The sequence below is a fragment of the Schistocerca gregaria genome, chromosome X (assembly GCF_023897955.1).
Source record: "Schistocerca gregaria isolate iqSchGreg1 chromosome X, iqSchGreg1.2, whole genome shotgun sequence".
Taxonomy (NCBI): Eukaryota; Metazoa; Arthropoda; class Insecta; order Orthoptera; family Acrididae; genus Schistocerca; species Schistocerca gregaria.
In genome coordinates, this window is record NC_064931.1 from 693503810 (window position 1) to 693529256 (window position 25447).

General features: G+C 42.5%; 1 protein-coding gene across 6 annotated transcripts in view; it reads right to left on the reverse strand.

Moving 5' to 3' along the window:
- The window catches only part of LOC126297692 (ras-related protein Rab-3), a 757051-nt gene that overhangs the window by 542233 nt on the left and 189371 nt on the right, over positions 1-25447 (reverse strand). For 2 of the 6 annotated variants that reach the window (XM_049988810.1, XM_049988809.1), the window contains exon 2: positions 14542-14586. The exons of the other annotated variants lie outside the window; for them this stretch is intronic. In XM_049988810.1, the coding sequence (XP_049844767.1) occupies positions 14542-14586 (45 nt within the window). The remainder of the gene's footprint in view (positions 1-14541; positions 14587-25447) is intronic. 6 annotated transcript variants of the gene reach the window in all.

A 25447-nucleotide genomic window follows, 5' to 3' on the forward strand; every position in this document is an offset into this window, starting at 1 on the left:
TTCCAGAAATGTTCGACTGGATTCATGTCGGGCGAAGTGGGTAGCCAAATCATTCGCTCGAATTGTTCAGATTGTTCTTCAAACCAATCGCGAGCAACTGTGGCGTGGTGACGTGTTTGGAAACATGAAATCCATGAATGGCTACAAATTGACTCCAAGTTACCGAACATAATCATTTCCTTCGTTAAGGACACAAAAAGCTGAAGTAATGAATTACAATTTCTGCCAAGGCCTTGGTACAAATTGTAATTCATTGTTTTAGCTTCTCTTCTTACTGAAGATAAAGTTGAGATTCATATGTCTCCAGCAAAATGTAGTTCCATCAGATCAATAACCATTTCTAGTCAATGACTGGTAAACAGAGCACTCACCATTATGGACCCTCCAACAGTGCCTTGTTGACAACTTGGATCCACAGTTTCATGGGGTCTGCGCCACACTCGATTCCTATCATCAGCTGTTTCCAATTGAAACCAGGTAACATCTGATCAGGACACGGTTTTCCAGTCGTCTAGAGTCCAACCGATATGGTCACGAGTCCAGAAGATGTGCTGCAGGCCATGTCGTACTGTTAGCAAAGGTACTCGCGTCAGCCGTCGGCTGCCACAGCCATTAACGCCAAATTTAGCCACATTGACCTACTGGATACGTCAGTTGTGCATCCCACATTAATTTCGGCTGTTATTTCACGCAGTGTTGCTTGTCTGTCAGCACTAACAACTCCTGCAAAGGCCGCTGCTCTCGGTCGTAAAGTGAAGGCTAGTGCACACTGTGTTTGAAATTTGGTATTCTCAGCACACTCTTGTCACTGTGGATCTCAGAATACAGGATTCCCTAAGGATTTCCGAAATGGAATATCCCATGCATCTAGATCTGAAACGTTACACTGGACATGCAGTATGTTTCGGTGAATCTGAATTGCCCCGACAGCAATGACTTTAGCTAGTAAACCCCCCACTTGACTACCTGTTCCATGTGTCCGCTAAATTGATTTTGCCCATCAACTATATTCGTTGTTGATAGCCTGCATTAGGGGTTATCAGTTATCATACTCTAAATGAACGTGAATGCTGAAACAGTGTTACTGAAATGGTGGCCCTGTCATTATTTTTGTCAACTTTTGATAGGTGATTTTATATATATAATTATTAATCAACTTGTGGCATTACTTTTATACACAATCAATATGTATCATAACTTATATATATATATATATATATATATATATATATATATATATATATATATATAGTTATGGCAAAAGTTTATCATCATCATCATCATCATTTAAGACTGATTATGCCTTTCAGCGTTCAGTCTGGAGCATAGTCCCCCTTATAAAATTCCTCCATGATCCCCCATTCAGTGCTAACATTGGTGCCTCTTCTGATGTTAAGCCTATTACTTCAAAATCATTCTTAACCGAATCCAGATACCTTCTCCTTGGTCTCCCCCGACTCCTCTTACCCTCTACTGCTGAGCCCATGAGTCTCTTGGGTAACCTTGCTTCTCTCATGCGTGTAACATGACCCCACCATCTAAGCCTGTTCACCCTGACTGCTACATCTATAGAGTTCATTCCCAGTTTTTCTTTGATTTCCTCATTGTCGACACCCTCCTGCCATTGTTCCCATCTACTAGAACCTGCAATCATCCTAGCTACTTTCATATCCGTAACCTCAACCTTGTTGATAAGGTAACCTGAATCCACCCAGCTTTCGCTCCCATACAACAAAGTTGGCCGAAAAATTGAACGGTGCACGGATAACTTAGTCTTGGTACTGACTTCCTTCTTGCAGAAGAGAGTAGATCGTAGCTGAGCGCTCACTGCATTAGCTTTGCTACACCTCGCATCCAGTTCTTTCACTATATTGCCATCCTGTGAGAATATGCATCCTAAGTACTTGAAACCGTCCACCTGTTCTAACTTTGTTCCTCCTATTTGGCACTCAATCCGTTTATATCTCTTTCCCACTGACATTACTTTCGTTTTGGAGATGCTAATCTTCATACCATAGTCCTTACATTTCTGATCTAGCTCTGAAATATTACTTTGCAAACTTTCAATCGAGTCTGCCATCACAATTAAGTCATCCGCATATGCAAGACTGCTTATTTTGTGTTCACATATCTTAATCTCACCCAGCCAGTCTATTGTTTTCAACATATGATCCATAAATAATATGAACAACAGTGGAGACAGGTTGCAGCCTTGTCTTACCCCTGAAACTACTCTGAACCATGAACTCAATTTACCATCAACTCTAACTGCTACCTGACTATCCATGTAAAGACCTTTAATTGCTTGCAAAGGTTTGCCTCCTATTCCATAATCTCGTAGAACAGACAATAAGTTCCTCCTAGGAACCCGGTAATATGCCTTTTCTAGATCTATAAAGCATAGATACAATTCCTTGTTCCACTCATAACACTTCTCCATTATTTGCCGTAAGCTAAAGGTCTGGTCCTGACAACCTCTAAGAGGCCTAAACCCACACTGATTTTCATCCAATTGGTCCTCAACTAATACTCGCACTTTCCTTCCAACAATACCTGAGAAGATTTTACCCTCAACCCTGATTAAAGAGATATCTCTGTAGTTGTTACAATCTTTTCTGTTTCCATGTTTAAAGAGTGGTGTGATTACTTCTTTTGCCCAGTCTGATGGAACCTGTCCCGACTCCCACGCCATTTCAATTATCCTGTGTAGCCATTTAAGACCTGACATTCCACTGTATTTGATGAGTTCCGACTTAATTTCATCCACACCAGCTACTTTATTGCACTGCAATCTATTGACCATTTTCTCCACTTCCTCAAATGTGATCCTATTTCCATCATCATTCCTATCCCATTGAACCTCGAAATCTGGAACATTACTGGTCGTATTTTCATCTACATTGAGCAACTCTTCAAAATATTCCCTCCATGTGCCCAAGGAATCCACAGGATTCACCAGCAGTTTTCCTGACCTGTCCAAAATACTTGTCATTTCCTTCTTACCTCCCTTTCGAAGACTGCTAATTACTCTCCAGAATGGTTTTCCAGCAGCTAGACCCAAAGTCTCCAACCTGTTTCTAAAGTCTTCCCAAGATTTCTTCTTGGATGCTGCAATTATCTGTTTGGCTTCGTTTCTTTCTTCAACATAACTTTCTCTGTCTCCCTGAGTTCTAGTATATAGCCATTTTTGATACGCCTTCTTTTTCCTTTTACAGTCTGCCTTGGCTGTGTCATTCCACCAAGCTGTTTGCTTCATCCTACCTTTACACACTACTGTTCCAAGACATTATTTAGCCACTTCTAGTACTGCGTCCCTGTACCTTGTCCATTCCTTTTCCAATGACTGTAATTGACTACATTCAACTAACTGGTACCTTTCTGAGATCGCTGTCATGTATTTGTACCTGATTTCCTTATCCTGAAGTTTCTCCACTCTTATCCTCCTACATATGGACCTGACCTCCTGCACTTTTGGCCTCACAATCCCAATTTCACTGCAGATTAAATAATGATCAGTGTCATCAAAGAATCCCCTGAATACACATGTGTCCCTCACCACCTTCCTGAATTCCTGATCTGTTATTATATAGTCAATGACAGATCTAGTTCCCCTGCCTTCCCAAGTATACCGGTGAATGTTCTTATGTTTTAAAAATGAGTTTGTGATTACTAAGCCAATACTGGCACAGAAATCCAAGAGTTGTTTCCCGTTCCTGTTGTGTTCCATATCCTCTCCAAATTTACCCATAACCTTTTCATACCCTTCTGTTCGATTTCCAATCCTGGCATTAAAATCACCCATGAGCAGAACACTGTCCTTGTCCTTTACATTAACAACTACATCACTGAGTGCCTCATAAAACCTATCCATCTTATCTTGATCTGTCCCTTCACAATGCGAATACACTGACACAATCCTAATTTTCTTGCTAGACACTGTCAAATCTATCCACATCAGTCGTTCGTTTACATACCTTATTGCAACTACGCTGGGTTCCATTTCTTTCCTGATGTAAAGCCCTACACCCCATTGTGCTATTCCTGCTTTGACACCTGACAGGTAGACCTTGTATTCTCCCACTTCCACTTCTGTATCACCCCTTACCCGAATGTCACTAACAGCTAAAACGTCCAACGCCATCTTCTTTGCAGCCTCTGCCAGCTCTGCCTTCTTCCCAGAGTAGCCCCCATTGATATTAATAGCTCCCCATCGCATTACCATTTGTTTGCCAAGTTGTATCTTAGGAGTCCCTGGTTTGTCAGTTAGAGGTGGGACTCCGTCACCTTCAAAGGTCCGAGGCATTTTGCTCTGATTGTTGCCAGCATCATATTTAAAGTACCAGGGAAGCAGGTTACTAGTCTTAGTTGCCCCGAGTCCCATTGAGTTTTACCCCTAGCGGTTGAGGGACTAACCGGTGGATTTGGTAGTCTTTGCCGTATGAGCACAAAGGTGACCACGACTCAGAATATGTCCGAGATGCCCAGCCTTATTCCAAAGCAACTGGTATCCCAACTGTCGGGACCACTTACTTGGCCACTCATACATTGCCCGTGGTTCATGAACTAGGACATGACTAGAGGTACACAAACCATGAACCACTAAAAAAAGTTCATTAATTAAAGTAAAACTGCACAAAATTCATGTTAAGCGTCCTAACTAAAATAAACATGATCTGATGGTGACACATATATGCAATGAACAACTGACAACCCCGTGTGGCAATTGGCTGTCAAAGACTAAGGTTTACCTGACTGAATCATGGATAACGCAGTCTGAGATTATCTAACAATGAATAGACTTTGATGAATTTATTCTACACAGAAGTTATACTACGTTGGTGTAGCTGAGAACATGTGGTGATATTGTGAACTTGTTTGCCCTAACAAGCTGGATCAGCAATACAATTCCCCTTTTCTTGATGTGTGGCGCTGTCTCTGGCGATGGTCATGGTGCAAGTGTCTGCAGAGCAGCAATGTGTGACGCCTGTAATTCCCTATCATGGGCATGAAATATGCGTAGTCGTAGCAAGCAGTTTGTTAGATAGATCTCAATTACTCTCCAACAGAGTCTTGAAATCTCGGCAGATTCCCACTAGCTGGTCATGCCATGTACTAATTTGACTCACTTACATGATAGTATGCACAAGGATATCAAACGTCAAGGTAGTATACGTTTCACAAATAAGATTATTCTCAGCACAGCAAACTGTCTGAGATGACTTAGGTCTGAACTGCCCCTCACCACAAGCTCCCCAGTCAGGACCAGTCCTAGTGTGGAGTCACCCTCAGGGTAAGTGTCCCAATTCCACCCCACTCATAACAAACGTCAAGACCAGTATCCTCTTGAGACCGGAGTCTGAATCAGAAGATTCACTCCAGTACGGAGTCTGAATCAGATGACCAGTATTTCCTCTCCTCATTTTCCGTCAAACCTCCGTAAAGTTCGCAAAAGCACTCACTCAACTGCCCTCATAAGGGTTTCGTGCCAATCATAAGCCTCCACGAGCTCCATGTCTCCCCTCTAACTCACCTACTCTGCTCATCGGCCAATCCTAATCAAAGTAAACAATATTTTTCTCTTTCCAGGAGAAGTGGCCCTGAGTCGCATATTCCCACGGAGGAGACGTCGTGCTCACAACTTGTCTTTTCCTATGGTCGCTATATGCAGCTCCATAGGGAACAACACATTCATCATGGACACCATTATCTGGACGGCTTGAACGTTAACGCGTGTCCAACCAGGGGCCTCGGCTAAACCAAGACAAGTGCTTGTGTGCTCCAACGTAGAGCATTTCAGAGCCGGCATAAATGTTGCATTCCTCCTAAAATTGTTGTGAAGGCCTCAGGCTTTCCAAAAAATTCTGCAGGCCGAGGGACGACACTACCTGACGACTCCCTTGATAGCATCCTGTGTACGGTGAACATGGAAACTCGCGAATTTTTGTGGCCGCCATCCCCATTCTCAATGCTGCCGTAACACATCGGCTGGGCAATCTAGATTTCTCCCACGCTCTGGCCTTTGCTGTGGCAAGAGCGCCTAACAGATAGGTCAAGGTAGGCCGTTTTCGTGCCTCATCGACCGAACGCATTGTCTGCACACCATGAGAGACATTCAGAGAGTAGACACAGCAAAATATGGTGTTGGTGGCTACTCACTTTTCTAACTTGAAAAATTCTGGAGAACCCCAGGGTGGGGTTGTTTGGAGGAAGAGACCAAACAGCGAGATCATCGGTTTCATCGGATTAGGAAACGACGGGGAAGGAAGCCGGCCGTGCCCTTTCAAAGGAACCATCCCGGCATTTTCCTGGACCGATTTAGGGAAATCACGGAAAACCTAAATCAGGATGGTCGGACACGGGATTGAACCGTCGTCCTCCCGAATACGAGTCCAGTGTGGTAACCACTGCTGCCACCTCGCTCGGTGCCTATTGAGAAAACATTATTTAACTAAAGAGTAAATTTCCAGCATCTTAATAAGGTTTCATTTGTCACTTGCTAAGGCACAAATACACTAAGATGACAAAATTCGTGGGAAAGCGATATGTACAGGACAATCACGAAGTATAAAAGGGCAGTGCATTGGTGGGCGTGGCCAGCACTTGGATGAGTGACCATCCATGCGCTGTTGCCGTTTTTCGGGGTGCACTGAGCCTCGTGATGCCAACTGAGGAGCTACTCGACCGAATAGTAGCGGGTTAAGAACAAACGGTCGGGAGAACGGTGTGCTGACCACACACCCCTCTTATCCGCAACCTCAGCTGAGGATGACACGGAGGTCGGATGGTCCCGGTAGGCCACTCGTGGCCTGAAGACGGAGTGCTTTAGTTTTGTATTGGAAAACATTTTCGCTAGCAGCAGCAGTTTTTGAGATATTCAAGGAAAAGACCTAAAAAGTGACCCTTAAACTCTCCGCCCCTCCTCCACGCTCACATCCCATCGCCCATAATTTTTAGCATGTTATGCATTACACTCCTCCCTGCCACTGTACAAAAATTTTTGACTACACGAATTTTTCCCCAAGTTTTCCTTCGTTCACTGGACTGAGGTTTTGACAAGGTATCCCAAGAAGAGTGGTCCACATTCAGAGATCTGACTGGAAAGCTCTTTCGAAGCAAAAACGTACAGTGAACATGAGTTTTAAATTGCATACCCTAAGAGTTATGAGCACTTCTTCATCTTCGGTACCGTTACGCCAATCTCTTCTACTGTAAGCTCTTTGCTTTCCGTATTTTGGGAGTGGTAGTATGGAGCAAAACAAGAAAAAAGTATCCAGTACACAGGAACTCTAAGGCGTATGCCCTAAAAGCTATGTTTACAAGGATTTTTTGCTTCAAATGGTCGTTCCTGTCATTCCATGAATATTGACCATTGGTCCTGGGACATGCACAATGGTGTGTACGTGTACGTGTAACATCCAACATTGTCTTCCCGGTGTTTCATTGTTTTCTTAGGCATTCTATATTTTCTACTATTTCACTAACACTTGCCCTCGTGAATCTCTACTGCAGGTCGTTCAACAGGCAAATCACATTACATTACCGAGTTAGTGTTCGGATTACAGTCAAAGGTATTTGCAGCAAAACAAAATTTTAGTAAACACATCACAAAAAATCTAAACACCACGTATATACTATCTTGTTTTGTTTCTGTTCTACACACTTTCAAGGTTTCGTGGGTGTCCCGGAAGGGCTATTAGTCTTGCCAGTCCCTTGTCGTGGATCGTAATATAAGAAGATAAAGTATATCTAATCTGGTCTGCAGTCTTCTGCTGCTATGCATCTCAGCACTTCTCCAGTCTTCGTAAGTCCGTATGGGTTGCCGCTGTTGTAATTTTTATTCTAAATTCTACACACTACATACATATCACTGAACAAAACACCAAAATGTGTACTGGTAACATTTAAATACAAAGGAACATGTATCGGTGGGCAGAGGTCAAGTAAGGAAGCTACGGGGCTTAATTTTTTGGAACTCTGTGTGCAGTTGTAGCCAATGATGAGCACAGTTCCGAGCCTCTTAGAAGTTTATACAACTCTTCTGAGAGAAATCACTCTCCCTAGCGCCTGCTTACGGTGAAAAAAGTAATGCTATCTGCTCTTGAGTCAGCCTGTCCACAGTTAACCGTTTCTGACTGTCGCTTCCTAATTTTAAACAAATACTGCGGGTACTAACTATGGCCACTAATAAGATGTACCTTGTGCTGACTTGGATTAAGTGTAATGTCTTCCTGACGTCAGGTAATATGCCGTGAACTGTTCCAGCTTTTTTAAGTTCTCTGCGAAATAAACCTGAGTGACCGCTTTCTAAAGACGAGTTCGATAGCGAGGTTAAAATAAAATTTAAAACAGGACAAAAGGGCAAAAGGACAATAAACAATATTTTAGAAGTATCGCGAAGAGTACGGTTGCTGCTGCTTTAAAATGAAAGGGTTTTTATTCAATTTCAATCTTTGTATATCAATGACTTTGCTGCTGTACAAAAAGGTTTTAACTGTTGGGGCTTCGGTCACCCATCGAAGCGTTCGACAAGGACCCAGTATGCGGGCGATGTGCAAAACTGGGACACAAAATGTCAGAATGCAGGCAGGAGAATCTTGTAGGCTGTATACCACGCAAACATAGAACTAGAATAGGCGATTAGGCAGGGGGGAGGGGGCAGACTGTCCTACATATAAACAGCTCTACGAGAGACAAATAGACCGCACCAGGTACGATGTTCTGGAAAACGTCCATTAATAAGGAGTGCTACCATAACTGTCAGAAGCCCACTCCCTAGCACACGCAGGGACAGACGTAACTAATAACACAGACAGGCGAAGGCACAAATCGCCGTCGACTAGGATGAGACGCTGGCGGCGAGCCGTTGCCTAGCGGCAACGCATGGGGTTATTACAACCCCCAAATGCAGATACTAATACTAATGTAGGGCCTCATTTACAGAAGACAATACAATTTAGGTGCTTTAGCATTACAGCACTATATAGAAGATATGTGCATGCAGGGAGCAATTAAATATGAAGTGGGCAGGCACCTGAAACATCTCCTGTTTGATTGGGCCATCTTCCAGGCTGGTCTCCTTTTGCGAGTTGACGAACTGGAGGACGAAATACTACGAGATAATTCAGAGAAATGTAACGACGTCCTTGAACATCATGAGAATGAAGATGTCACGGAGTTCACAAGAAATCAACACCAGAGGCAAACAGAAACAAAGACAATTGCACACTACCGGCGCAACAAGTACAATATGATACAACCAACTGTAGACCCCATATTACACCAGATCGTTTTGTCTATAAGGGTAGCACATACAGTCACTATGAAAAACAAAACAGTAAGGTAGCTGAACAGAAAGACACATCCTGCACCGGCACAACATCAGACACAAAAACGGACATACAACAGTCACATTTCACGAACAAGACCCCGGAAGAGATCAAAAACAAATCACTATCAGGGGAAACGCTCAGCAAAAACACATCAAACTCCACACTACCAGAAACCATAAAGCAGGAGAAATATGCTGCACTGCAAAATTACTCGAAATCGGAGCAACAAACAAACAGTCAAGAACACCAACCAGACACAACCGAGGACCCCCAGCTGAATACCGTTAATCACGTAAATTACGAAAACTTAGAAGCTAACCTACGGGTTAGCAGACTAGAAATAAGGATATATTTCAAGCATCTCTTCGATATATAATACGAACTAACAATGAAAACGGAGATAAAAAGCCGGCCGGTGTGGCCGTGCGGCTCTAGGCGCTTCAGTCTGGAACCGCGTGACCGCTACGGTAGCAGGTTCGAATCCTGCCTCGGGCATGGATGTGTGTGATGTCCTTAGGTTAGTTAGGTTGAAGTAGTTCTAAGTTCTAGGGGACTGATGATCATAGATGTTAAGTCCCATAGTGCTCAGAGCCATTTGAACCACGGAGATAAAATCTGCATCCCAACTACAGGACAAACTGGCAGAATGATCCAAGAGTTGCCAACGAACCCCATAGAACTACGTAAGCTTTTAGGGGAGGCATATACGCGAAGGGGGGAGGGCTTAACCTAGGGAAAGTATACGACGACTTCCTGAGAGCACATGGACGTGTGTTTCTGGATTTTAAAGAAACCACACCCTAGTGTTTTCCCTTCACTATATAACTCTTATGAAGGTAATACAACTAAACTGCCAGGACAGTACCCTAGTAAACGTCGAACGAGGTAGGCTCTTAGAAGAAACAAAAGCAGACATCGTCTGCGTTCAGGAACCTTTTCTGCGAAGCGGGAAGATGTCAGGGCTCGCCTTACATTGCATCACAATAGCAGGAACACCAAACCTGACAACCGCGTTAATAGCAGTTACTAAAAACCTCATAGTAACACAGATCACCCAGTTTTGCTCTGAACACATAGCCACAGCAGAAATAAAAGACGAACAGGATGTATGGCTCATGTCGTCTATTTACCGTCAGTATTCGTATGATATAGAACCTTTCTTAGACAAAATAAAAGACGTTGCACGACACTCAGAAAGAAAAAGGCTGCTCATTCTTCCTTGTGGAACTCAGATAGAACTGATGACAGAGGACAACTAGTGGTGGACGTTGTAAATGAATGCAACCTCTTCATTCTGAATAGGGAGGGTCAGCCACCGACCTATCGCGGAGACGCCGGTGATGTAAGTAGCATAGACCTTTCACTAGGGAACGCAAAATCTCTTTCACTAGTCAACAAATGGAGGGTATTGGGTATTGGGTATTGGCTATTGGGTACAGCGACAACAAGGTAATCGTCATAACCACAGACAGATACAGATATGTCAGTACACATAACTCGGACCATGAACAGCAGCATTTACTCATAGGAAGAGCCGAGTGGCAAAACGTTCGAGATATTGTTGAGGTGTCGTCACTAAACACGATTCAAGGCAATATAGATTACAAAACGCATGTACTGACAGAGGTCCTACAAAGAGCACAGGAATTAGCTATATTACGGGCAGAAGGTGGGTGGGGACAGAAACAACCGTGGTCGACAGAACTGGCAAGATTAAGGAAGGATTTATGGGACAAAAGAAAGTACTACTAACAAACAAAGACACATAAGACTTGACCTGTATCGTGACGCTAAACAGAAACACCAAAAACAACTAAAGACAAGAAGGCAAGACTACTGGAGCAATTTCATCCAAACCCAGCTACAGAACAACATCTGGGAACAACCTTTCGCCGGCCAGAGTGGCCGTGCTGTTCTAGGCGCTACAGTCTGGAGCCGAGCGACCGCTGCGGTCGCAGGTTCGAATCCTGCCTCGGGTATGGATATGTGTGATGTCCTTAGGATAGTTAGGTTTAATTAGTTCTAAGTTCTAGGCGACTGACGACCTCAGAAGTTAAGTTGCATATTGCTCAGAGCCATTTGACAACCTTTCAAAATAGAAACAGAACGAGTTAAGACACCGATAGTTCTGTCAACACTAAAACAACAAGCTGACAGGACAATGACCAGAGGATGGAGAAGCACAACAGAATATCTTATAAACAGGGTCTTCCCAGATGACGACACCACGCTGAACTAAGAGAAAGCTTGAGGCAACCATACATCAATGACAGTGTAACCATACCATTCTCACAAGAAGAAGTAGCGACGAGAATCAGCAGGATTAAAAACCGAAAAGCACCCGACCCAGAAAAAATACTTTCAGAAACATTAAAACAAACAGTAACACAAATCACACCTTTTCTTACTAACATGTTCAACGAGGCACTAGTAACTGGCAGGATTCCAAACCTCTGGAAAACTACTAATGTAGTAATAATCAGGAAACCACAAGCCAAAGAGCCTACAGACTCCAAGACGTACCGGCCGATCTTTCTATTAGACACTATCACCAAGGTACAGGAAAGGCCCCTGTGTACCGCTTACAATTGCACAGAAGCCTCCTCGGGCTCCACATCAACTCGGCTTCAGGGAAGATAGATGAATAGAAGACGCCGTCAACCAAGCACTGGCAGTTAAAAATACCATCAGTGACAAATAAGTGGCCGCCATACTAATCGACATAGCTGGGGTTTTTGACAACTTGTGGTGGCCATCCCTCTTCACCAGGTTAAGGGAAATGAGGCTATCAGCTTCCCTCTACAATAGCCTCCTCGACTACTGCAGAGGCAGAGTCGCAGAGTGGAGGGCTGGAACACGCAAGGTAGTCAAGAGAATAACGAAAGGATGTCCACAGAGCTCGATCTACGGACCAATATTCTGGGATATCGCTATCGAGCCATTGCTGAACACGCTGCGCGGTGACGATAGGGTAAGAGGTGTGGTGGTGTACGCAGATGGCCTGCTCGTAGTGGTGTCAGCCAACTCGAGAACAGCACCAGAGACAAAATGCACGCAACTGCTTCAGAAAATTAATATTTAGTGCAAAGAAAATAAATTAAAAATCACTGTCAATAAAACTATTTACTACTCATAGGGGTACCACAGAGGAATCTAATTCTAAAATTAGTTAATACAAACATACATAGGAAGCAAGCCACACGTTATCTACGACTGCATCTTGACGAAAAACAGATTTCCAACTATCTCATCAAACTGACAATTGACAAAGCCTCAAAAATTATGCACAAACTAGCGAGACTCAACACAACTCAGTACAAATTACCTATTAAGACCATAAGCACCTACCACATTGCGATATTTGATGCCATCGCATTCTTCGCCGCAAGTGCGTGGGCTCACAGACTGAACATACAGACTAACAAGACAATTGCAAGACGAGGTCAATGTAGTGTACTCCTGAGAATGAGCGAAGCCTTCAACATCACATCACTAGAGGCATTTTGCGTTGTGATGGGGACCTGTCCTATAGATATAACCCTGCCGCCAGAGGTTAGAGTCCTCCCTCGGACATGGTTGTTTGTGTTGTTCTTATCATAAGCTAGTTTAAATTAGATTAAGCAATGTGTAAGTCTAGGGACCGATAACCTAAGCAGTTTGGTCCCTTAAGAATTCCCACACATTTGAACATAGACATAACAATATGGTATAGAGCTGCCCTTTACTGGCTTAAGAGGGACAGGCTTGATAACGTCACCGAAATTAGAGGAACCAACATTATGAACAAAACACAAATGAAACAATAGCAAATTCAAACATGGCAGGGAGAGTGCGACGCAACCGACAAGGGTCGTCGAGTATACTCTTTCTTTCCTGACGTGCGCGAAAGATTACAGCTGAAACATGTCGACCCAAGCCGGGGGATGGTCCATTTCCTGACAGGCCACGGGCCATATCCGATACATTTAAACCGCATGGGACTAACGATGAAATATGCGTTTGCGGAGAAACTGGGACACCAGATCATTTCACACTGCTATGCAACACGCTTGCACAAGTGAGACCTTTACAAAAAAAAAAAAATGGTTCAAATGGCTCCGAGCACTATGGGACTTGACTTCTGAGGTCATCAGTCCCCTAGAGCTTAGAACTACTTAAACCTAACTAACCTAAGGACGTCACACACATCCATGCCCGAGGCAGGTTTCGAACCTGAGACCGTAGCGGTCGCGCGGTTCCAGACTGTAGCGCCTAGAACCGCTCGGCCACCCCGGCCGGCGAGAGCTTTACTGAACGACAGTGACATCACCAGAATAATAGGTAATCCCGATGACTGGAACACAATAGATAGCGTAGCCGATATTTATCGAACACACTGCATGAAGAATACAAGCACCAAAATCCTTATGGAAGAAGGCGTAGACAACCACAAACAACACAATAAAGCACATGGGAGGACACAGACCACAAGGGAGGACACAACATTCCGAATCCGAGGAAGAAACCAACACACTAAGTGAACATGACTCAGAAGGGACCAACACGTAAGGGACCCAAGCCAACAACGCATGACACTGCACGCCACAACACAGTCACAAACAACACAACAGGCAGTAAAAATCATAAAACAAACAAACACCGACACTACATGCTAAGACTCTAGTAATAACGTAACGTCGCATGGGAGGAGAAGTCTCGAAGAATTCTATTCTGAGGCTCCCACTCCCCAATGACATATTGCATAGCGTTCAAAGTCTACTGCACACAAGCAGTAATGTATTGTTTGTCTATTATGTGTAGATATAAGTACATTCTCTTCTCTATTTAAAGCTACAGTGAATTAATTGTCTACATCAAATGGATTTTCTTATAAAGCACGTATAAGACTAAAAATGTAATGTATTAATTTATTTAATGAATAATGCATTCAGGTAGCAACGAACTACATTCTATTTCTATTAAAAGATTTATAAACATAAGCGTATTTCTTATGTAAAGCTAAAATTCATGTTTTCCATGCATTAAATGTTCAGTCAGTATTTAATCTGTATAATAGCAGGCGTATGTATCTAAAGTATCACATAGAATATACCGCAACTACCAACAACAGGACAAACACACAGCTGCTGAATAGAATGTAATGCCCTGACTTGCAACACTCCCAGTAATATGGAAATACACACAAACACAGTAAACATACATTCGCACAAACCATTTCAGATGAGAATAGCTCGAGGTTGTACCCAGACCTTCTCACCTGAAATAGATAGAAATAGGCCATTACCAACCAACACGCTACAAGGCTGTATTACAAATGCAGATACTGTATATCCCTTCCCTCTACATACTGCAAAATATTTTCACCACACTCATTGCATTACATTTCTCTTTTTATTTTTCTTTGACATTTGTTTTGTATAAATTATATTCCCATCAACTAGGCAGAAACAAGTTATATGGAACCATTTTAACAACTGTTAACCACTCAATTCGCTTTAACCTTAGAGAAATTTATATATATTATGTTCTTTATATTATAAAAATGGTTCAAATGGCTCTGAGCACTATGGGACTTAACTTCTAAGGTCATCAGTCCCCTAGAACTTAGAACTACTTAAACTTAACTAACGTAAGGACATCATTCACATCAATGCCCGAGGCAGGATTCGAACCTGCGACCGTAGCGGTCGCGCGGTTCCAGACTGTAGCGCCTAGAACTGCTCGGCCACCTTTATATTATAAAATGAGAAGTGTTTCCTTTTGGTTTCCAAAGCATCCGTTCCATCTTACATTTCCTGGCGGTGAGTTACTCTATACTGTTAATGAAATAAATAAATAAATAAATTTTTAAGTTCGCCACACTCACGCTGCCATTTATTTGCCTTCCCGAGTCTTAGACTACCATTCTAGAAACTATCGTTTCGAAGTCGCTGTTTACGTCTCCACCGCGCAGCCCCTACGAAGCAGCTATTATCTTCCAATTACATGGAGTGGGCGTACTCCAGAAACAACAAACAGCGCTTCAGCCGGTGTAGTCCTGAAAACATTAGGAGCGAACTTGGTTGCACTTACCAAACAGTATCGCAACAGATGCAGCCATACAGTGGCTCCAAAAATGACTACTGCATTGAAGATGGCGTCATGACACACACGTACTGCTGGCATCGGTATTCTACAGTGTAGGCATTGACTATCATGAGCACAATTTTGACTGAACTGGCGTAATTGTAGACATATGCGACGAAAAATTCATTTTCTCATCAACACGCAAACCTGCATAAGCCCGCCGGACATTATACTATACAACCTTTTAAAAGAGGAGACTGGCCGCTTTAGAACACTGTAGAACTGGTCACATAGCAGTCAAATGGTGTGTACCTCCCCCCCCCCCCCTTTTCAAGAACGGAAAAATTGGTAGAAGACGACCTTGGGGAATATCAGCTTGAATTCTGGAGGAACGTTGGAACACACGAGACAACACTGACCTTAAGAAAAGACAAACCTATGTTGACACCGTTTGTAGACTTGGGGAAAGTTTTTGACTAGAATACATTCTTTAAATTTCTGATGGTGTTGGGTAGAATTCATGTAGCGAAAGGTAATTTCCAACTTGTACAGAAGCCAGATGGCAGGTATAAGCAGTGGTTGAGACGGGTGTGAGACAGGATTGTAACCTATCCCCGATCTTATTCTGTCTATACATTGAGCAAGCTGTGAAGGAAAGCAAGGATAATTCTGGAAAGGGAATTAATGTTCAGAGGGAATAAACAAACACTTTGTTCTGTCGATGACTTTGTTATTCTGTCAGAAACAGAAAAGGACCTGGAAGTGCAGCTAAATAAAGTGGACAGTGTCTTGAAAGTGAAATATATGATGAACATTAAGAAAAGCGAAACGAGGATGTTGGAATGTAGCGAAATTCAGTCCAGCGATGCTGAGGGATTTAGATTAGGAAATGAGACACTTAAAGTAATAGATGAGTTCTCCTGGGCAGCAAAATAAGGGATGATAACCGAAGTAGAGAGGATATAACCCGTAGACTATCTTTTCTGAGGGTATCTGTGTAGACCATAGCCTTTTATGGAACTTAAACCGTGGACAATAAACAGTTTAGACAAGAAGAGAATAGAAGCTTTTGAATGTGTGTTACAGAAGAATGCTAAGTGTTAGGGGGAATGCACAACAAATGACGAGGTTTGAATAAAATTGGGGAGAAAAGAAATTTTTGACACAACACGACCAGAAGAAGGGATCAGTTGACAGGACACATTCTGAGACATCGAGGAATCGTCACTTTAGTACTGCAGGGAAATATGGGGAGGTAGACCGAGAGACGAGTACAGTAAGCAGGTGTAAATGGAAGTGGCCTATAGTACTTACTCAGAGATGAAGAGGCTGGTAGAGGATAGTGAGTAGGTTGGAGAGAGCTGCATCAAGACAGTCGTCGGAATGAAGACCACAACAACAAAAGAATCCGTTAGCAGACGTCTCTTTTCCCCCTTTGTCACACACATTGAGCACCTCCGTATATCCTTTACTTCCCGTAAACTCTACGTCAACAACCCCATTGTTTTCCCCGTAATTACGAAACATGGTGTGCTGCCACTCCTTTATCAACACATCCCACTAACTCTACACTTACACATTGTCTACACCCTCTCCCACCGCAATGTTAACAGACTCCCACTTCCTGACATCCATCCCTCGTATCAGATTTAAGCCGCTATCTCTATTCCTTCCCTAATTTCAGGGCTCCCTTTCCTCCCTTTTCTTTCCTCCTCTTTACCTTGCCCTGCCCCCCACCTGTACCTTGAATCCGGCGTTTCCCAACAAACCGTCTTCCCACATTCTACCTGTCAACTCCACCCAACCTGCCTGAACCACATATCTCAACAAAAATTTAACTACCTATTCTCTTTACTCACTCCCATTAAACAGTAGTGAAGTATGACGCACTGAAGTGTTTGTGTTAAATTTCTCACAACTAACGATCACTGATCCTAAATATCAGACGACGGTTTCCTATCTCTTATTTTATATATCATCAATGAAAATCGTTTTTAATTTAGTTTAAAACCATTTGTATGTAGTTCATCTATTCCAAAAATATTGCAGCACGTGGTAGCACTACTCCATACAGTCACAGTGCATGTACAGTTCTATAGTGCAAATCATTTGTGTAGTGCCGTGTTCCTAACCGGCGGAATAAGTTTCACTGTGATCACATTTCCCGGTCTCGATGTTTCCTTTGTGTCAAACAGTAGCGCATGTCGCAACAGCATTGTCATTGGCAGCTATGCCGACAGAGAACAGAACCGAGCGTCGGTTGCAGGTGAGACATTACCAGGTCCTAAATTATAGAACTCATTTGGAAGAAAATTTCCTCATTGGGGGCACTGAAATAAATTAGACGTGAGCACTTTCCCGACACGTAATGTATAGCCACTGTGAGTGAGCATTTTTGCGACAAGTTTGGTTTCATTTCAAAAATGGTCAAATGGCTCTGAGCACTATAGGACTTAACATCTATGGTCATCAGTCCCCTAGAACTTAGAACTACTTAAACCTAACTAACCTAAGAACATCACAATACCCAGTCATCACAAGGCAGAGAAAATCCCTGACCCCGCCGGGAATCGAACCCGGGCGCGGGAAGCGAGAACGCTACCTCACGACCACGAGCTGCAGACTTGGTTTCGTTTAACACTGTCAATGTTCAAAGTTCCTTTCATTAGAAATTCCGAAAAAAACAGTTTTCATTTTCTTAAATACCTTTTGCAATTTCCCATCATTAAATATTTTTCATTAGGTATTTTTTTATAAGTACATAGACCTATTTATTTCTACAATGGTTTACATTAGTTTACAGCTTGAACATTTGGCTATTTTTCGACTTAATCACAATTTCCGTTGATGTATTTTTGTAGGCGCTGTTGCAGTTTTTGTTTTATGAAGTGGGCAGTTTTACATTTTTGACATTTAAGCAAGCTGCCATTCATTGCACCACTTTGAAATTTATCAATGTCTCATTGAACGTTTGTACAGCTTCATTCAGATTCCAATTCTTTCTAGATAAATGCATCATCTGAGAAAAGTCTAAGGTTGCTATTAACACTATTAATACAGCTCCCCTCCCCCCAATGAACCATGGACCTTGCCAATGGTGGGGAGGCTTGCGTGACTCAGCGATAGAGACAGCCATACTGTAGGTACAACCACAACGGAGGGTTAACTGTTGAGAGCCTAGACAAATGTGTGGTTCCTGAAGAGGGACAGCAGCCTTTTCAGTAATTGCAGAGGCAACAGTCTGGATGATTGACCAATCTGTACTTGCAACATGAACCAAAACGTCCTTGCTGTACTGGTACTGCGAACGTCTCAAAATAAGGGGAAACTACAACCATAATTTTTCCCAAAGGCATGCAGCTCTACTGTATGGTTAAATGATGATAGCATCATCTTGGGTAAAATATTATGGAGGTAAAATAGTCCTCCCATTCGGATCTATGGGTGGGGACTACTCAAGAGTGTGTTATCATCAGGAGAAACAAAACTGGCGTTCTACGGATTGGAGTGTGGAATGTTGGATCCCCTAGCTGGACAGGTAAGCTAGAAAATTTAAAAAGAGAAATGGATAGTTCAAAGTTAGATATAGTGGGAATTACTAATGTTCGGTACAGGAGGAATAGGACTTCTGGGCAGGTGAACAGAAGGTTATAAATACAAAATGAAGTATGGGTAATGCAGGGATAGGTTTAACAATGAATGAGAAAATAGGAATGCGGGTAAGCTATTATGAACACCATAATAAATGCATCTTAGCCGAGATAGCTACAAATCCCACATCCATCAGAGTTTATATGCCAACTAGCTCTGCAGATGATGAAGAGATTAAAGAAATATTTGACTTGATAAAAGTAATTAAGGGAGACCGTGAAAGGAGACGAAAATTTAATAGTGATGGGGGACTGAAATTCAATATGAGGGAAAAGAAGTGAAGGAAAAACAGACGGTGAATATGCACTGGGGAAAGAAATGAAAAAGGAAGCTGCCTAGTAGAATTTTGCACAGAGCGTAATGTAACCATCGGTAACACTTGGTTTAAGAACCACGAAAGAAGGTTGTATATTTGGAAGAGACCTGGAGACACAGTAAGGTTTCAGACTGATTACATAATGGTAAGACAGAGATTTCGGAACCAGATTTTTAATTGTAAGACATTTCCAGGAGAATATGTTGACTCTGACCTCAATTTATTGGTTGTGAAATGTAGATTAAAACTGAAAAAATTGCAGAAACGTAGGAATTTAAGGATATGTGACCCGGATAAACTGAAAGAACCAGAGGCTGTTGAGGGTTTCAGAGGGAGCATTAGTGAACGATTGACAAGAACAGGGAAAGGCATTACAGTAGAAGGAGAATGGGTACCGCTGAGAGATGAAATAGTGAAGGCAGCAGAGGATCAAATAGGTAACAAGACGAGGCCTGGTAGAAATCCTTGGATAACACAAGGGACGTTGAATCTGACTGATGAGAGGAGAAAACATAAAACTGCAGTAAATGAACCAGGTGAAATGGAATATAAAAGTCTAAAAATGACACTGACAAGAAGTGCAAAATGGCTAAACAGAATGGCTAGAGGACTAATATAAGGATTCAGAAGCATATATCATTATGTGAAAGACAGACACTGTCTACAGAAAAATTAAAGAGGCCTTTGGAGGAAAGAGAATCACCTGTATGAATATCAATAACTCAGATGGAAAATCACACCTAAGAAAAGAAGGGAAAGCTGAAAGCTAGGAGGAGTATATAAAGGTTCTATACAAGGGAGATGAAATTGAAGGCAATATTATAGGAATGAAAGAGGACGTAGATAAAGATGAGATGGGAGATCTGATACTGCGAGAAGAATTTGACAGAGCACAGAAAGACCTAAGTCGAGACAACGCCCCAGGAGTAGACGACATTCCGTTAGAACTACTGATAGCCTTGGGAGAGCCAGCCATGACAACTCTTGTTGAGCAAGATGTGTGAGACCGGCGAAATGCCCTCAGACTTCAAGAAGAATATAATAGAATTTGAAGCCATTTTGAATAATTTTCGACCGTGACGGTCTCAGGATATATGTAAAGGTTTTATTTTTAATTACCGCTACCAGTCACAAACTTTATCAACTATTGTATTACTTATTTATTTAGCGACATGTTTCGAGGGTTAAATCTTATCTTCAGGCTAAATGGCATTACAAAAACAACTTTACAATACGATCATACTGATATTACATAGTCTTTTCGTAAATGCTGTGGTCATCCTGTGGAAAAAGAGAAAACTTAGTAAGAGGCGATGTCACTTTGGAAGTTGGACTGATGTTTGCACGAAAATGTTTTGTAACGGTCACTCACTTTGTGAAGAAGAAAAAAGAAAGAGGAAGAATCCGTGTTTACGGAACTGGTTTCATAGTGTCAGGCTGAGAGAGAGTATTACTGGCATAGTGTGACAATACTGGAACAATCAAATGGTTCAAATGGGACTTAACATCTGAGGTCATCAGTTCCCTAGACTTAGAACACCTTAAACCTAACTAACCTAAGGACATCACACACATCCATGCCAAGGCAGGATTCGAACGTGCGACCGTAGCAGCCGCGAACAATCCTACTGAAAATGCTACAGAGAGTCGAGTGCGAACGACATGGACACCACGACTTCTGCTGATCGACTGCCTCTAAGCTAGCTGGTTGGGGTATTTGGGGTGTTTATGTTAAACGGGGAAAAGGGGGGGGGGGTCGCTTTGTCCTGAGACATGATTCGTGATGGCCAAATTGGTCCTGTTTATTACGAGTGGTCGGCGGTCTCTGGCTCTGCTACATTTGCTTAACAGGTTCGACTCATTATCGTAACTGTTCTGTCAGGTCCCTGACAGGCGTTGGTTGCGTCCTATCTAGTGCATCTTACTTAATATTCCAAGGCCAACAAAGGCAGTATGGTGTGGGCTTGTCTTAGACTTTTCCACTTATTTGCTCGCAATCAACCACGAAAGTGTCGATGGCGCACTCTTGGTGACCGACTTACCGTATCGAAATGTTTACGCCTTGCTGTTGGCTTGTGTTGACACATCCTTAAGCTGAAGCAATGCTCAGCGGTAGGGACTTTTTAATCTTCCGTTTCTGTACTATCTCTGTGTGCACGAATTCCGAACGCTTGCGCAAAATTACCCTACAGGCGATCAAGCAACGATGGCTGAAATGTCAGTTACGTTTAGTTTACTGCGTGTTCCGTGGGTCATAATCGTGACAATCTGAATGATCTTGAACGTGTCCAAAGGTTTACAAATAAGGTAACTTTTCTCTATGGAAATACGGCTACATGCTGGCGATCTGCATAAAGTATTTTTTGTTTTAATCCTAAGCTACAATAAAATTTGATATATTCAGAAGTTAATCGATGGAATAGAAGTAGTGGTCAAGCATAAATGATTTCAATTCGTTTTTAAAACTTTCGTCATCTGCCAGCGTCTTTAATTCACTACGAAGGTATTCAAATATTTTCATGGCTGTATACTTTGCTCCTTTCAGTGTAAGGTTATGTTGGGTACGGTGAAACATGTTTCTGTTAATAGTGCTATATATTCATGAATGTTGCTATTATTTTTAATTTATGCCTAGTTCTTCATAAAGAACTTCATCATCATCATCTTCTTCTTCTTCTTCTTCTTCTTCTTCCTCCTCCTCAACGTCCTCCAAGGGCTGGGCGCTATAGTCAGCTGCTCCAGTCTCTACCATCGATCCATCTCTTATGAGGTCAACCGAGTTCTCTCTTTCCATTTCGCCGTTAATTCACTATCGTTTTTGACAACCTTTTTTCTATCATAACATCAACATTAAGTTTCCATTACAGTCTCTTCTCTTCTGTATTGTCATAACTGAAAAGATTTTTAAATTTGATCTTATTGTTTCATTTCTTATTTTTATGCATTTTATTATGGCCCCTTACACATCTCATGAAGTTTATCTCTGATGTCTGTTTTTTTTTTTCTTTTCACTACTTTCCATGTTCGGAACCATGTACTAGTGCAGCTACCGCTATACCTTATAGCATTTTATTCGTGTTTCCTTTCTTGTTTTTCTTACCAAGGTCCTTCCAATAGTTCTGTAGAGAGCTTGATATTTATTAACCTTCTTCTCAATATATTTGTGATAGTTAAAACTAATATCACATTCTAGGTACCTGAAGTAGGATATTTGTTCTAAAATGTACTCACTTATTATTATCTTCGATCTGATGTGGTTCTTTCCTTCGAAAGTAATTTTATCGTTGACTTATTTGCAGGTATAGTTAAAGCGTAGTAAATATACCATAAAACAGTCTATTATATGCTGTTGACCAGATAATTATGCAGGAAACAAGATCATTGACAACAATCGTATCTAGACTCAGCTGAAACGAAATTCATAAGAAAGAGAATGGCACGTGTGTTGTAACGTATCAAATATATTGGGCAGTTGTCCACATGAAATTGGACCATAGACACCATCAATTACTCTTACAGCAAATTTCTGTGTGTATAATCACGCCGAGAATTACTCCATATGACATCAGAACATCAAACTATATCAAAGTAAGCTAATTTTCGTAAGCTTTCATCACGAAGATCAGCAGTTACAGGCAGAGAAAATGTTCATAAACTTGTGAAGAGTCTTTAATACGTGATTTTCAATTCAATTCCCGTTGAATATGCACACTCAGGAAATTTGGACGTTCATTTGTACATATTTCCTTGCTCTCGTGCAGTATGGTCATTGATGGTTATGTATATTGCCTTATGTAGAATTGATTGAACAGTGTGCTTTTCCTAAGTTAAGTGATGGACCAGTCTATAACACAGTTAAATATTTCATTTATTACTCGTTCTGTTATTGCAGGTCCGTTGGACACGATTATGATGCTCGCATCGTTCGCAAAGAGCACTCTGTTTCTGCTTTATCAGCGTAAGATGAAAAGTCATTTACATACCGGGTATCAAAAAGTCGGTATAAATTTGAAAACCGAATAAATCGCGGAATAATGTAGATAGAGAGGTACAAATTGACACACATGCTTGGAATGACATGGGGTTTCATTAGAACAAAAAAAATACAAAAGTTCAAAAAATGTCCGGCAGATGGCGCTTAATCTGATCAGAATAGCAATAATTTGCATATCAAAGTGAGACAAAGCAAAGATCATGTTCTTTACAGAAAATGCTCAATATGTCCACCATCATTCCTCAACAATAGCTGTAGTCGAGGGATAATGTTGTGAACAGCACTGTAAAGCATGTCCGGAGTTATGGTTATGGTGAGACATTGGGCTCGGATGTTGGCTTTCAGCATCCATAGAGATGTCGGTCGATCACGATACACTTGCGACTTCAGGTAACCTCAAAGCGAATAATCGCACGGACTGAGGTCTGGGGACCTGGGAGGCCAAGCATGACGAAAGTGGCGGCTGACCACACGATCATCACCAAACGACGCGCGCAAGAGATCTTTCACGCGTCTAGCAATATGGGGTGGAGCGTCATCCTGCATAAACATCGTACGTTCCAGCAGGTGTTTATCAGCCAGGCTAAGAATGATGCGATTCTCTCACCCGTCACGGTAGCAGTTACAAAACCAGAACCACGCATTTCCTCGAAGAAAAAAGGCCCGATAACGGTAGATGTGGTAAATCCAACCCATACCGTGACTTTCTCGTCGTGCAATGGAGTTTCCACGACAGTTCTAGGATTATCGGTAACCCAAATTCTGCAGTTGTGGGCGTTTACAGACCCTCGGAGCGTGAAATGAGCTTCGTCGGTCCACAACACGTTACTCAACCAATCGTCATCTTCCGCCATCTTTTCAAACGCCCACATAGCAAATGCCCTTCGCTTCATTAAACAGCCAGGTAACAGTTCATGATGACGATGGATTTTGTACGGATAGCATCGGAGGGTACGTCTAAGTGCCAACCAAACATTAGTGTATGAAATGCCGGTGCGACGTGCGACTGCAGGAGCGCTGACTTCCCCGTGCATAGACGAACCCGCTACAGTCTCCATTTCTTCCTGAACTGTCTCAGCAGTATTACGCCTTGTGCTCGGTCGACCACTACGGGGTCTATCGTCTAAACAAGCCGTGGCTTCGAACTTCGAAATAATTCTCGCCACAGCTGCATTTGTCAACGGACCTTTACCCGTTCGAATCCCCTTCCTATGGCGATAGGATCGTAACGCTGAACTAGCACATACCCCATTCTGATAATACAGCTTCACTAAAAGCGCCTTTTCAGGTAACGTCCCGTTATATACGATTGTCATGCGCAGTCCCTGACGTTTTGCTGTCCAGCGCCATCTGTCGGACATTTTGTGAACTTTGTTTTTTTGTGGTTCAAGTAAAACCCTATGTCATTCCAAGCCTGTGTGTCAATTTTTACCTCTCTATCTACATTATTCTGTGGTTTATTAAGTTTTCAAATTTATACTGACTTTTTGATCACCCGGTATACCATGACCGGGAGTGGTTCCAGAACTGGATCCTGGGTAACGCCTGAAGTTATATGTAAATGAGTTTGAAATAATCACATTTGTTGACATAGACCCATTAAATTCAGCATTGCCTGCTGAAGTTAGCAGCGACCGGGAAGTGGTCCGTACTTCATTTGCATTCGATTTCTATCGATTAACTTCTCCCATCTGTCAGCTTGCCGAGTGTGAGAATAGTAGGGTTGATCGATGAACCGACAAGAAACAACGCTGTGTCTGCCACGGCAGAAGAGCTCCGGCGGCAGCATAGGAGCCTGTTTGGCGGCAAAACAAGGCGCCGGCTTCGATTTCCCCCGCCTCCGCGGCCCCCACCCCCGCAGTGTCAGCGCTTCCTTTGGCGCCTAATCGATTAGCTGCCGCTGGCCGAGTGAAGGAGCTCTCCAAATCACAGATGTGCAGCCTCCGTATTCCAAACTTGCCAGGTACCGCTCTCACCTGATGCGCGTCCCGACAATAGCCCAGTCTTTTAATTTCTAAATTCCCTAGGGACGGTCTCTCACCGTCGGCTTAATCCAAACATGTAGTAGCTACCTTTGTATACTTTTTAGAC